The following is a 13,445-nucleotide window of genomic DNA, read 5'->3' on the forward strand; positions in this document are numbered from 1 at the left end:
GCAGGAGCATCAGGAGAGCCAGAGGAAGCCCCGCCTGGCAGAAGGCTACCTGGCCATCTGCTTGTACGCCTCTTCCGCCACGGCAAAGATGTGCGGGTCCATGTCGCCCATGTTCTGCCCGCTGTAGGCGTGGATGATGGCATCTCCGTATATCGGCAACTGCTTGTAAGGGTTCATGGCCACCAAAATGATGCCTGAGGAAAGGTGTTAGATGCAGAGATGGGGTCCTCACTGTCACCCATGTCTCCAGGTTCTTTTGACAAACCCCAGCTCTGCCACTTGCTAAACCTTCTGTGTGGCTTTGGGCAGGTCACTTAGTGCTCTGGCTCAGTTCCCCGACACCACCTACGTGTCTGGGCTACTCTGAGAGGGCTCGATGGATGACAGCTGAGAATGCCGTAAAGCTGAGGGCCTTGGCAGTCCTCAACGTAAATACAATGACAATATCATTGCCCCAAATTTGTCAAATCCAATGAGAAACTCAAACCCAAGCTTGGATACACATGTATTTTTCTTGGTAGTTCAATCCTAGCTCTCGTGGAAGATTCTCCCCACTTAGACACTCTCCTTATAACTAACCCTCTAAGATCCAGCAAATGTTTTGACAGAAGTCAGCATTTCTAGTATAAGTGTGATATGGAATATATCATCAGGATGCTCCAGACAGCAAGCACCCAGTCTCTGCGCCTTCCCCGCTCTCCTCACCACTGTAGGTGTAAATGAGTCTGGACTCCGCAAAGCGCACTCGGAGGTTGTGGAGCACCGCGGGCTCGTGCAGGTAGCTGAGGGCCGTGAGGTCGTTCTCGCCCACGAGGATGTCAGGGTTGCGGAGCGGAGGCAGACGCTCGGGATCGACGGGATAATCCAGCTCCTGCGGACGAAGATAGAGTTAAAGATGTTTGGTGTTTCTGCTGACCCACCACCTCTCTCCTGTCTCCCTCCCTCAGAGTGATCCCGGACGCTCTGAAAACCAAACTTTCGTAGAGCAGTGAGAAAATTATCTTCAAGTCTGCCTTTTAGAAAGTGGGGGCCAGGGGACTAGGGTGTTAGCTGCGTGCCCTAGGATGAGTTGCTCACCCTCTCTGGGCTGCTCTTCTCTCATCTGTGCAAACCTGCACTATGCCAGGTGCCCCGTCCCCGATCCTAACACAGGGACCCCATTGGTGTGCGGTTTCGATGTCAGGTGCCATGGGAGTTTTGGTTTGAAAACATAGTTCTGCTGCTAGAAAAACGACAGGGTTGCCTCAGACCCCTCGCAGCTCTAAGGCTGCTGAACTTGTGTTGGGAGGTGATGTACTTCGTGATGGGAAGTGTGTCTGAAGGGGCCCGTGCAGGTGCCGGTCTCTCTGGAAGGGGCCACCGGTGTGCCTGGGGGCTTGCAGCTCCCCCACAGGGCCACCCTTGTCCATCATCCTCAGCCTGGGATGAGTACTGCCCAGGCTGCCCTCTATTCTGCCGGACTTCACCTGGTGCTGCTACAGTGGCTGCCTGAGTGGAGTGAAGGCCAGGTTAGCGTGCCCTGTGGCGTCCACACCACAGACATCTCGGCCTTCCTAGCATCAGAGCAGCAGGGGCCCTCACGGCCACCTGTTCTAGCTCCCTCCACTTCCATTTCACAGCCTGGGGAAGGGACCTGAACAAGGTCACCCAGCAATCTTGTTTCACTACCCCCTGTCCAGGCTGCCTTCCTTTTGACCCCTGGTCCTGGGCCGGCTCGAGGTGGCTCAGCTGCCCCTGAGCAAGTGCCTACTGTGCAGACCCTGTGTCAGGCACTCAGCACTGGTTATATCATTCACTCCTCAAAACTGCCCCCCAAGGAGGGCACAACTACCCTAACGAACAGTTAAGGAGACGGGTTCAGAAAGGCCGAGCTCCTGGTCCAAGGCCCCAGGGTTCATCTGGGTCTGGCCAACTCCGGAGCCTGCACCACGCTGCCTCCCATCAGAACTGCTGGGCTAGGTCTGCGGGCGGCAGCTCCGGCCCATCCCGGAACAGGGACGTGGGCCCTCAGAGCAGCTGCCTGTCCATCGTCAACGCGATCAGACTTGTGGACCTGCCCCAGGCAGAATATTCCTCATCTGCACACTGTTGAGTTTTTCTGTTGCCTGTTTTAAATTAACAGCCCTTCTCAGGTTTTAAAAAAATATACAGATTCATACTCCATTAAATATTGTGAATAAAGACCTCTGTCAGATAAAATAAATAAAAATCAATCAATTAATTAACAGCCTCCTTTTTCAGTTCAACCTGAGTGTGTGTGTGTGTGTGTGAGTGTGTGTGAGTGAACGCAGCAGAGGGAAAGAGAGAGAAAGGCAAACAGGACAGACAGTCAGGGGGAGGGGACAGAACGTGAGGAATCAGACTGGCAGTCGGAGGCAGAGGCGCCATTGTCCAGCACAAAGCTGGCTTTGTCCTTCACGGTATAGACGGACAGCCGAGTTTCAGAGCAGCCTGGCTGCCGGCCATCTCACCTGCCTCCCCACCTCCTCCGGGCAGCTGGCTCGGGGCCAGGAGTGCCGCCACCGGAAGCCCTGCTGATGTTACCAAAGCAGCACGCCACCGCCGCAGCTGCTGCCTGAGGTTTTCCTCCCAGGGCCGTCTGACCCCTGGTCAGAACCTTGGCTGTGCACAGGGGGTGCTCAACAGGTGTGCAGGGAGTTTCAGGTGGCAAGGGAGAGGCCGAGTGGAGACACAGCGTCCTCTCGCACCATCTCTTACATTTGCACACGTGCACCTGGGTCATCTCGTTTGACCTTCAGCAACCTCCCTGTGACGTTGTGCTGATATTAACTCCATGTCACATAAGGGGAGACCAAGGGCTCTTTGCCATGGACTAGTGAGTAGCTATGGCAGGATTTGCATCCAGATATTCTAATTCTAGGGGATGTGCCCTTAACCTCTGTGTTCATCTTTTTTCCAGTATCTCAGGAAATGACTCCCCAAACCAGGATGCTTTTCCAGACAGGGTGTCCTGTCTCTACAGAGGCCATCTGCCGGCTTTGGAGATCCCAGCACCTTAACATTCCTCTGGTATTCCCCAGACCGGCTCTGGCATCCAGATGGATCAGGAACCCTCTGTCCAGCTCCATATCCAGACACTCGACTCTAAGAAGGAGAGGCCCCCGAGGCTCTGGATCCAGTGGGATGTCATTAGCACCAGGGGGGGAATAGGACAACGTGATGGATGATTAAAGCAAAGACAAAATCTGCAGAAGCTGCTAATCAAAAGACATAACCAGCCTTTGGGAGGAACTCCTTAGCAACACACTCTACGACGGGAACAGCTGCTGATCTTGCCGCTCAACCCCCGGGAAGGTGTGTTTCTGCCCATTGGGCATGTTCCACCACGAGGAATACTTTTACCTGGTTTTGCTTATGAGGCGATCTATAGTGTACCTGCAACACAGCAGGCCTAGCTGCTTTATTTTCTAGGCACCAAGATTCCAGCACTGACAGAGGCCCCTCATGATGTCACACAAACGCGGGCAGTCCTGGCCTCTTGTCCCATCTCTCGTCATTTCCCTAATTGCCTTGTCACGGTCCCTCCTGGAGGCCCCAGTTCTCACATGTTTCTATCTGTCCACAGCCTGACTTGCTCTCCCTCTGTTCCCTCTCCCTTCCCAGTTTCCTTCTCCTCCCCCATTTCTCTTCCTCTTCCCATCTTGATGTTGCTCTCCATCACTGGTGCCTTCAGCCCACACTACGTCACTCCGAGTTTCTCGTCTCTGCCCAGTCTCTGTGCTGAGACCTAGGGAGCCGAAGTGCCTAATCACCTTTCAGCATTCTCCCAAGGAGACTGAATCCCCAGAAATGCAGCACAAGGCACAGGCCTGTCTGCTGCATCTCGTGCAGGGAGAGGCGCAGCTGAGGTAGGGCACTTTTTGCCTTCAGCTTGTCAGTGTGCGGTGGGGATGGAGGGTGGGGGGAGAAGGGGGAGTGGTCCAAACACAAGTGCGTCCACAGCACCAGCTGGCCGTGTCGGGTGCCCCTCCTGGGCCCTCCCCTGGTTGCTCCCACAGGGACCATCTGCCCCCACCACATACCCCAGTTACCCCTAATATGTCATGGTAGCTACCGCCGGTGAGGACTCACCGTTCCATCCTCCAGCAGAAGTCGCAGGACTTTGTCACCAACTCTGTAGTCCTTTGCTATTTCCGCTGATTTCCAGACTTCTTCAGGATCAGGAATCCAAACCCTGTTGTACTGACCAACACAAAACGGCAGGCTTAACTTCAGCACTAAAAATGAGGCACAGCTCATCAGGTCATTAGACTCGGGAGGGTCTGTTTCTGTCCCCTGGGCCCGTTCCTCTGTGAGGAATACTTTTACCTAGTTTTGCTTACGAGGTGATCCCTAGTGTACCCGCAATGCAGCAGGCCTAGCCGGTTCATTTTCCAGGCAATAAAATTCCTGAAGTCTAAATACACCATGGAAATGGGAAGCCTGGGCATGGCAAGGAAATCCCGGGGTGCCTTTAGGGAGAAGACCTGAGTCTTCGCTGGTACAAGAGTCGGAGTAGAGAGATCTGGTTCACTGCTGATAGACTATGGGGTTCTGGGCCAGACGCTTAACTTCCTGTGCCGCATTTTTCTCATCCATAATACGGGTACCGCAGTTCCTACCTCCCAGATTTGCTGGGAGCTGACATTAGACTGTGCACTTGAAAGCACTTTGCAAAGTGCTGTAGAAGTAATGTTCTAGCAGTATGATCACAGTCTGACCAGCAGGTCAGCAGCCTGGGGGTCCCACTGTCCGAAATGCAGACGCCCACGTGTTGCTGTTGAGCTCAGTTCCCAGCAAGCAATTGGCATGCCTGGCTCGGTGCTGACGTGCAAGTCTCCAGGCAGAGCCACACTGCTGTGTACTGAACGGTGTCACCTCTGAAATTCTTATGTTAAAGCCCTAGTCCCCAGTGTGACAGCATTTGGAGATAGGCTTTTTGGAGGTAACTAAGGTCGAATGGAGTCATAAAGCCCTGATCTTACAGTAGTGTCTTCATAAGAAGAGACCCAGAGAACTCACACACACAGAGCCGCTTCTGCTGCATGCACTGACCACATGTGCTCTTCCACCCAGACCCCGCATCTCAGGCCCCTGCAGCCGTCTGTAAACTCATCCACCCGTCCAGTCGTCTGGCTACTTGCTCGTTCATTCAATAAACACTTGCTGGCCATCTGTGATGTCTAGGTCTGGCACAGGGCTGGGTCACCAAAAAGGGAAGGCATCTTCTCACGGTCACCATGGTCCTCCTACTAACCCGGCCAATCACCAGCCTGTAGCTGCATTTGCACTTGTTCCTATTTGCATCCCTCTGCTCATGCACCAGTAGTTTCTATCAACAGGACCCCTGGGCAGGACACCCTGACTGCCTTAGGACATAACCAGGCCGAGAGGAACAATGTTGGGAAGCACCCACATGAAGACATTAAGCAGTACCGAGGAAACGTCTTAAAGCTACAGGCTCAGTAGCCCAGGACCCTGGATGCGGGTGAAGTCTGAGAGGCTGGCAGTGTCTAACCCTCACTGCCCAGAGCAAACTGGCCCCCACGTTCCACAGGAACTAAGATGAGCACCGGTTTTCACAATAGCACAAAAGTGGAAACACTCTAGATGTCTATTAATATGAAGATAAGTTTAAAAAAAGAGAAAGAAATACAACTGTGGCACACTCACACAGTGGAATACTACTAACCAATAAAAAGAGTCAGCTACTGATACAAACAAGAACTTGAATGAATCGCTAAGGCATTAGGCTTCATCGAAGAAGCTTTACACAAGTGTGCACATGCGGTATCAGCCCTTGCAGGGAAGTGCTGGAACAGGCGAAACGAGTGAGTGGGGGGAAGGGACCCAGGGCGGCAGAGCCTGCGGGGCAGGCAGGGCCTGGGAGTGGCTGGGAAGGTGCCTGAAGGAACGTTCCGGAGGGACGACCACATTCTGTGTCTCGGTGGGGTTTGCCTCGCACAGGTGCCAGGCACATTTCAGACCACAGAGAGCATGCATTTAAGGTTTGTGCATTTCATTGTCTGGAAATTCTATATAGAGAACTAAATAAATACGGGACTTTAGCAATATGCATTCTGCAATATTTAGCCACCTAAAAATTGTATATGCATGTACAGACATATACAATTTACTCTAAAACACTTAAACATGTAAGAGGGGTTGAGGGCTGGACAGAAGGATAGAAAGATGGGTAGGCGTGTGATACAACAAATGTGGTAAAACTTTGGAGCCAGAATCTGGGGGGTGGGACGCATGCTCACTGTAGAGTCCTTTCAGCTCTGCTGTGCAGTTAAAATGTTCAGAACGAGATGCTTGTGGAAATAAAAAGTAAGTATAAAACACAGTTCAGGGTTTCGGTACTACGCTTGGGCAAAGTTGGTTAAGGAGCATAGCAATAAATATGTTAGTTAATATAATTGTCTTACTTAACCAAAAGAATATATGTATGTGTATGTATATATTTAAAACTGGTTGGCTATCAATCATGACTCCCTAAGTCGTATGAGACTCTTTAATTGTTGACAGGCAGCTAAGAGCAAAGCTTGCTGAGATGGGGCCGGGTGGGTCGATGTGAGACAGAGAGAGAGAACGGAAGAAGGGCCCGACAGGTGATGACAGGCACTTAGACGCACACACCCCTGCAAACAGGGAGACAGAAGCCTAATAAGCAAACACACACACACACACCCCCCTCTCAGACACACACGCTCACACTCCATGAATCCTTGTTGCCACAGGCTACCACTTTCCACCTCAGGTCTGCTGCTGAAAATACGTACTGCTAACCTCATAGAGTGCAAATCTCTAACACACTATGCCGATTCATCAAGAATTGGGCACTACAGAAATTTAGAGCTGAAAAGATCTTTGAAAATTGTCTACTCGAAGTCATTTGTCAATGTCCCTCTCACAGCCACGGAAAGCTTACTTCCGTTGAAACGGGGGCAGCTCCCTCATGAAAGAGGCAAACACCGAGGTGTCACAGTGGGAGCCCGGCCCGGCTGTGGCCCGGGTCTGTCAAGTCCTTCCACAGAAGCCAGGGGTCTGGGAAGCATATAATGTTAAAATCCCTGAGTCAATCTAAGCCTTTATTGTACTGATCCCCAAACTGAAGCCCAGAGAGGTCAACAACCCGCCAGCTACCACACAGAGAATCTCGAAGGCCAGGACTCCAGGGGAGCCAGGGCCTGGGACTTCTACTTGAGCTGCTTGTTAATTAAATGTGTCTGACCCTGAAAATAATTCTGAACTCTCCAGTGCAGCCTTCTACCTGAGGGTGCACAGGCCCTCCCAGCGAGATCGTTTTAGATTTGTTTCCTTGGTCTATTTCAGAGCAAAGTAGTGTTACATGGTAGCAGTTATTAGGATGCAACCAAACGTCTGCTTCTCTTGGGGAGTGAATGCTGTGACCTGCTCACTCCCCACCCTGAGTGCCCAGGCCACCCACGCCCCACACCCCACACCCCACTGGGCCTGGTGCCTCTACCAGCAGCGGCCAGTCATTCAGGGCCCCACAGCTGAAACCCAGCCTGGTAAGTAAACACCCGGAAGTTTACCCAGTTCCACGTAAGTTACACCCATTTGGTCTCTCCCTTCTTCCTACATTCCTTTACCCACAAAGCAACACTTCAAACTGGAGGAAGAGCTAACTGTGCAACATTTGGACAAACACACGTCCCTGCAAACAATGTGACTAACTCTCATGTGACCTCCCCAGTGTGGTTCCTTTTCCTGAAGCAGGGGCCTCCTGACCCAGACTGCCCTCTGGGCAGGTCAGTGACCCACCTTTCCTGGGAACCCTCCCCCATGGCCGGAAATCTTGGTGTAACTGTACCGTAGCCTTGGGAGGCTCAGGAGTGAGGCAGGAGCCTCAGGTGCACCGCCCCGTAGGAAGTGATACATGTGCCCAGGAATGGGCCCGATCCGCACACCCTACATGCTCAGTGAGAGAGCGGCACCTTCCCAGGTCGCCCACCTATCTGAAGGGGTCTGCTGGCATCAGCCACAGAAGAGGCTTGAAGACCTCACACAGAACATGGAATGACACTGCCTTCCTCCCTCGCTGCCTCCTGCCTGGACGGGGCTCTACACTGCCCGGGCCGGAGTGGCGATACTGAGCTCTCGCTCCTCCTCCTCCTTGTCTCCCGTTCCTGAGGGCCCTCCTGGGCCTCCTCTTTTGTCTCCCTAAGTCCTTCCCAGTTTCGTCTCACAACAGGCTCTTTCTGGAGATTTTCATCTCTTCCCATGGTTTCCAAGACTGCCCTGACACCTGTGCACCCGAGTCCTCCGACCTGCATCTCTCTACGGGTCTAGACAGTTCCAACTGCCCTCCAGATGCCAGCCCCTAAAAGTCCTCAGACGCTCACAATCCCAAACTCAAGGGATTATTGTGTCTAATCCAAACCTGCCCTGCCTCACCCTCCTCAAGCCAGAAACCTGGGACGGTGCAGGGCTCCCGCCCCTCTCCTCCACGCCACCACAAATGGTTGTCAGGCGCTGCAGAAAGGTCCCGTCTGCCTGCCCCACCCACTCCTGCTTCCCGCCTGGCTCTCAGTCAGCTCCCCCTACCCTGCCCCACAGCCTGCTGAGAGCTCCCTCAGCCCAGCTGAGCACCAGGGCTCCATGGACACACAGACTCCCTCACCCTCACCCAGATCGGGATCCCCATGGGTGGGGCCCAGCAAGATGAAAGCTTTAAAAGTTCCCCCTTACGGGTTCTGATGAACAGCCTGGCCTGGGGAGCCTTCATCCTAACCAATTTTCCTGCTTGGGCCCCACCCCTTTGCCAATCCACCCTCTGTCTGCTTCCCCCCAAACCACCGGCAGTTTCTAGAACATGCTGAGCTTGTCCCTGGCTCCACACTGAGCCACCCCCCCTCCCTGTTGGCGAGCAAACCGCTTTGAGCAGTTGCATCCACTCAAGACTCCCCGCCGCTGTGGCACCATCCCGACACCCTCACCTTGGGCAGAGCTGAATGCTTTCTCTGTAGAGCTTTCTCTGTCCTCTCCCCAGGTTTCTGGGTCACTTCCATCTCCCCCACTGACATTTGAACTTTGAGAGCCTTGACCGTTTGCCCTGGAACCCAATGCAACGGCTTCCCCATGGCCAGCACTCAATACACATCTACTGAACAAGAATCTGAACTCGTAGTTCAGTTGCACCACTTATATTTCAGTCTTTGCATCCCCTTTTTAGTCTTCTGAACTGCCCGTGTGTAACACAGTGAGTAGGTCCATCTAATGTCCCAGATACATGAATACAGAGAAGTCTAAGAGCTGCCTAGAGTCATTAAACTGAAGTTTAACCTTGTTTTAGCCAGGAAACCTGTACTGCTAGGTGACACTTCCCTTGACCTTGCACGTCGGAATCTCAGCGAGACTTCTGTAAGAGGTCTTGTGAGCTCCTCATGTCCAGGTGAAAGTAACAGCTGAAGGATAACTTGGGAATCTGTGGCTAAAACCAGTCACAGCCTGAGTCCCGACCAATGAGCAAGAACAGCTTAGGGAAGGTCTCTAGAGGCACACCACAGAGCTCCAGGGCCTCGCCCTCTGCTCTCCACTTCCTTTCTCTTTCTAATCCTCACCCGAGGATACATTTATTGGTTTTAGAGAAAAGGAGAAGGACAAGGACAAGGAGGATAAGAAGGATGAGGAGGAGAAGAGGAACATCAATGTGAGAAAGAAACATCAATCATTTGCCTCCTGTACTCGCCCCAACTGGGGTTGAACCTGCAACCCAGGTATGTGCCCCGACCAGGGATCGAACCTGCAAGCTTTTGGTGTGTGGGACAGTGTTCCCACCAACTGAGCCACCCAGCCAGGGCCGATCATCACTTTCATCAATATCTTAGATGAAAAAAACAGAATACAAGTCCATCAAATTTCAGATGAAACATTAATTAGCTAAAGATGGTCAAGATTGAAAAATGTTTTGACAAACTACAGAACACTAAACAACAAGTTGGAAAGTTTAATAGTGATAAATGTAAAGTCCAATAGGTACCAAAATCAAGAGTATTATAATAGCATCAATATTAAAAACTGTTATTAAGCATTATGTGTCAGATATTTTGCTAAAGATTTTACAGGGATGATTTAGTCCTTACTGGTAAAACCAGATCCATTTCACAGGCGTGGAAACCCAGAGAGGTTAAGTAACTTGCGCAGTGTCGCTGGTTAGCAAGGGGCAGAATGAAGACGTCACCCCAGCCCCCACTGGAAGTACAAGGAGCACTCTGCTTAAAACAAGCACGACACAGCCATGCCAGCCGGCATGGAGGGCCATGCGCAGAGGTCACAGCCCCACGGTTCCACGGAGCTCTTGGCTAAGCAGACCAGATCTAGAAAACAGTACCACCGTAAGACAGGTATCAAGGTAGTGAAATCCACCCAGAGGAAGGAGGCCTCGATGGTGGGGGTCTGGGGTGATGCTGTAGGAGGAAAGGTGTGGTACGTCACTCACGCTCCTCAAGCTCTCAGTTCCGCCCACGTGGTGTTCCCAGCGGCTGGCAAGCCCTCTGGGCTTCCTTCATTCTAAATATCTCCCTGCCTTCAACTCCTGCCATCACAGCCTCATGTCCCCAACTCCTTTCTGAGGCTGTCCCATGCCGGGTGCCTGTCTTACGGCTTCAGTTTCCAGTCCTCCACTGGTCCCCTCCCTTCAACCTGTGACCGTGCCCAGGGGTCCCCTGTTACCCTCGCAGTTCTACTGAAACAGGAGCAATGCCCAGGACCTCCTGGTGGCCAAATCCAAAGACACTTCCTCAGCCTTTGTCCTCCTTGACTTTTCTGCAGCTATAGAACTGCAGACTGCCAGTCTTCAGTTACTGGTGCATATGGCCTCCTTCCTTGGTTTGGAAGGAAGATCATATAGAAACATATATATTATATGTTTACGATCACACAGCATATACAATTTTTGTGCTCTCATCTTTTATGTAACCAGCATTTTCCCCATATTGTAATGAACTCTTCATTAAGTAGCATTTTTAATAGCTTCATACTACTCCATCCTGTGGGTCTTCTATAATTCACGATATTCTACCCCTTTTTCTGGACAATGGGTTTGTTTCCATTTGTTATTAGAAGGAATAATACAATGAACAACCAGGTGGCAGGGGACGTAGCTGTGAAGTGGATGGACTTCCCACCAGTCCTCTGTGTGGGGGGGGAAGGTCAGACCTCCTGAAGAGGAGGAGGAGGATGATAAAGCGAAGGACCCCAGGTAGTGGTACTGGTTAAGAACACAGGCTCTTCATCCTGGCTCCCTCACTTCTGTGTAACCTCAGGCAACTCAACCTGAGCCATCTGTAAAACTGGGAGAACAATAGAGCACTGGTTATTCAGGTCAAGTGGAAGAAGGCACTTAAAGTTCTGAGGATGACATCTGGCACATAAGAAGTCCTCAGTGACTATGAGACTGAAGTAACCATCCTCAACATCATTTTCACGCCCATAGCTTTTCCGAAAGCAGAAAACCTCACTCACTCGTGCATGCATGTATCAAACACATACTGAGCCCCTAGTGCTCCCTGTTCTCCAGAAACTCTTGGTCAACAGCGGGAATAGAGAACTAATGAGCTGTTAGTGATCATTTTAAAGGTGCCCAATAGCAGGGCAAAGATTTCTCAGAAGAGGCACTGCTCAAATTGAATTTGGAAGGTGTAGGCATGGGTGAGCAAAGTGGACACAGAGACAGACAGGCATCTGAAGCAGAGGGAGCGCTGTGTGCAAGGCATCAGAATGCATGAAGGGACAGCAAGAAGTTTGGTGGAGCATGAGCCAAGGTAGGAGCTGCTGGGCAGGGGGCAGGGAGATGATTCAGAGGCGGGACTTATGCTGAGTGTGCCCGATCCTCCAGAGGGGCTCAAGTAGAGAATGGCTGGTCTGGTTTTTCTTAGAGAGATTTCAAAGAGTGGAACTGCTGGGTCAAATGCTCTGGACATTTCTAAACCCTGTTGCCATGTTTCTTTTGAAAAGAGATGGGTCGGCCCTGGCTGGCGTAGCTCAGTGGATTGAGCACGGGCTGGGAACCAAAGTGTCCCAGGTTCGATTCCCAGCCAGGGTACATTCCTGGGTTGCAGGCCATAACCCCCAGCAACCGCACATTGATGTTTCTCTCTCTCTCTCTCTCTCTCTCTCTCTCTCCCCCCTCCCCTCCCTCCCTAAAAATAAATAAATAAAATCTTTAAAAAAAAAAGAAAAAAAAAGAAAAGAGATGGGTCATTTCACACACTCCCCCAACCCTGCCGCACCTGTGGCTCTCACCACACTTCCTCCCGGAGTCCCCTGCTCTTGGAACCTCTCTTCCTGTGGTTCCTGCTGCAGCTCTCCTGTCTCCTCCTCCTCCTTGCAGTGGCTCTTTGGCAGGCCCTCTGCTTCCCCTCCCTCCCTGATCAGATGCTGTCCCCAGTGTCCTGTCCTGGCCTTCTTCTCACCCTTGGTGACGCCTTCACTGCCTCCACCTCTGGGCAGAAGACCCCAGGCCCATCCTCTACACAGTCCAGCCAGCACCCGAGCACCACCCCGTGGAAGCCCCCCACCACCTCAACCCCTGTAGGTATTTTCCTCACGACTTTCCAAAGAAATGTCTCCTCCTCCCGATGTCCCTAATTGTGTGAATGGCGCCACCATCCTCTCAGTCATCCAGACGCTAACCTCCATGTCACCCTTGGCTCGCCCCTCTCCCCCACAAACCCCAGTCCAGTCTCCCATTCTCGCCTGCCCCCACCCTCCACTTCCAGGGCTGCAGCCACAGTTCCCTCCCCGCAGTTACGATGACTTGACAAACCAGCAACCTGACTGCAGCCCCTCTCCCAGGGGCTGAGTCCCGTGGGCTCTGCCGGCACACCCGACTTCCGAGAACTTGATCCTGTCGTCCCCCACTTAAAACCTTCACCAGAGGATAAAGCCCTGCCCAACCTCTGCCTGCCCGACCCTCCCCTTCTCAGCTCCGTGGCCCAACACGCTCCTTCATGCCTTCTACGCCTCAGCAGACTGAATTACGTGGCATTTCTCATTTCTCACTAATCAGAAAACTCCTTGAGGGGCAAGACTATCACTTTAAAAAACCCAAACTTTCTTACCTCCCCCAAGCATAAAGTTTTATGTACAGAAGGAAGAGATTAGACAGGGCCGGGCAGGTGACAGCTGTGTCAAGAGGGGGGCCAGGCAGCCTCGCGGTCACGGGACAGTGGTGGCTGTCACCCAGAAGCGGGGTTGTGCACCCCGCACCCCAGGGACCCGGAGCGGCAGCCCACCCACCACCCCACTGCGGGATCAGAAACAGGTGCAGAAACAGGTTTCCGTTTGTTTTAAAACACTGAGTGGCGAAGATTGTGTAATGGGGGTTTGTGTGGCTAAGGGTCCCCAGTCACAGACTTTGCCTTGGAACAATCCTCCGTGCTGACACTCAGGACAATCGGCTAGATCTCGGGACT

General features: G+C 52.2%; 1 protein-coding gene across 3 annotated transcripts in view; it reads right to left on the minus strand.

The window, feature by feature from the left end:
• The window catches only part of MYO5C (myosin VC), an 88,434-nt gene that overhangs the window by 72,408 nt on the left and 2,581 nt on the right, over window positions 1-13,445 (minus strand). For all 3 annotated transcript variants that reach the window (XM_036033667.1, XM_036033663.1, XM_036033675.1), the window contains exons 2-4: window positions 4,093-4,203; window positions 706-871; window positions 50-194 (exon numbers count right to left, since the gene is read on the minus strand). In XM_036033667.1, coding sequence (XP_035889560.1) covers window positions 50-194; window positions 706-871; window positions 4,093-4,203 — 422 coding nt within the window. The remainder of the gene's footprint in view (window positions 1-49; window positions 195-705; window positions 872-4,092; window positions 4,204-13,445) is intronic.

The sequence above is a fragment of the Phyllostomus discolor genome, chromosome 1, assembly GCF_004126475.2.
Source record: "Phyllostomus discolor isolate MPI-MPIP mPhyDis1 chromosome 1, mPhyDis1.pri.v3, whole genome shotgun sequence".
Lineage (NCBI taxonomy): Eukaryota > Metazoa > Chordata > Mammalia > Chiroptera > Phyllostomidae > Phyllostomus > Phyllostomus discolor.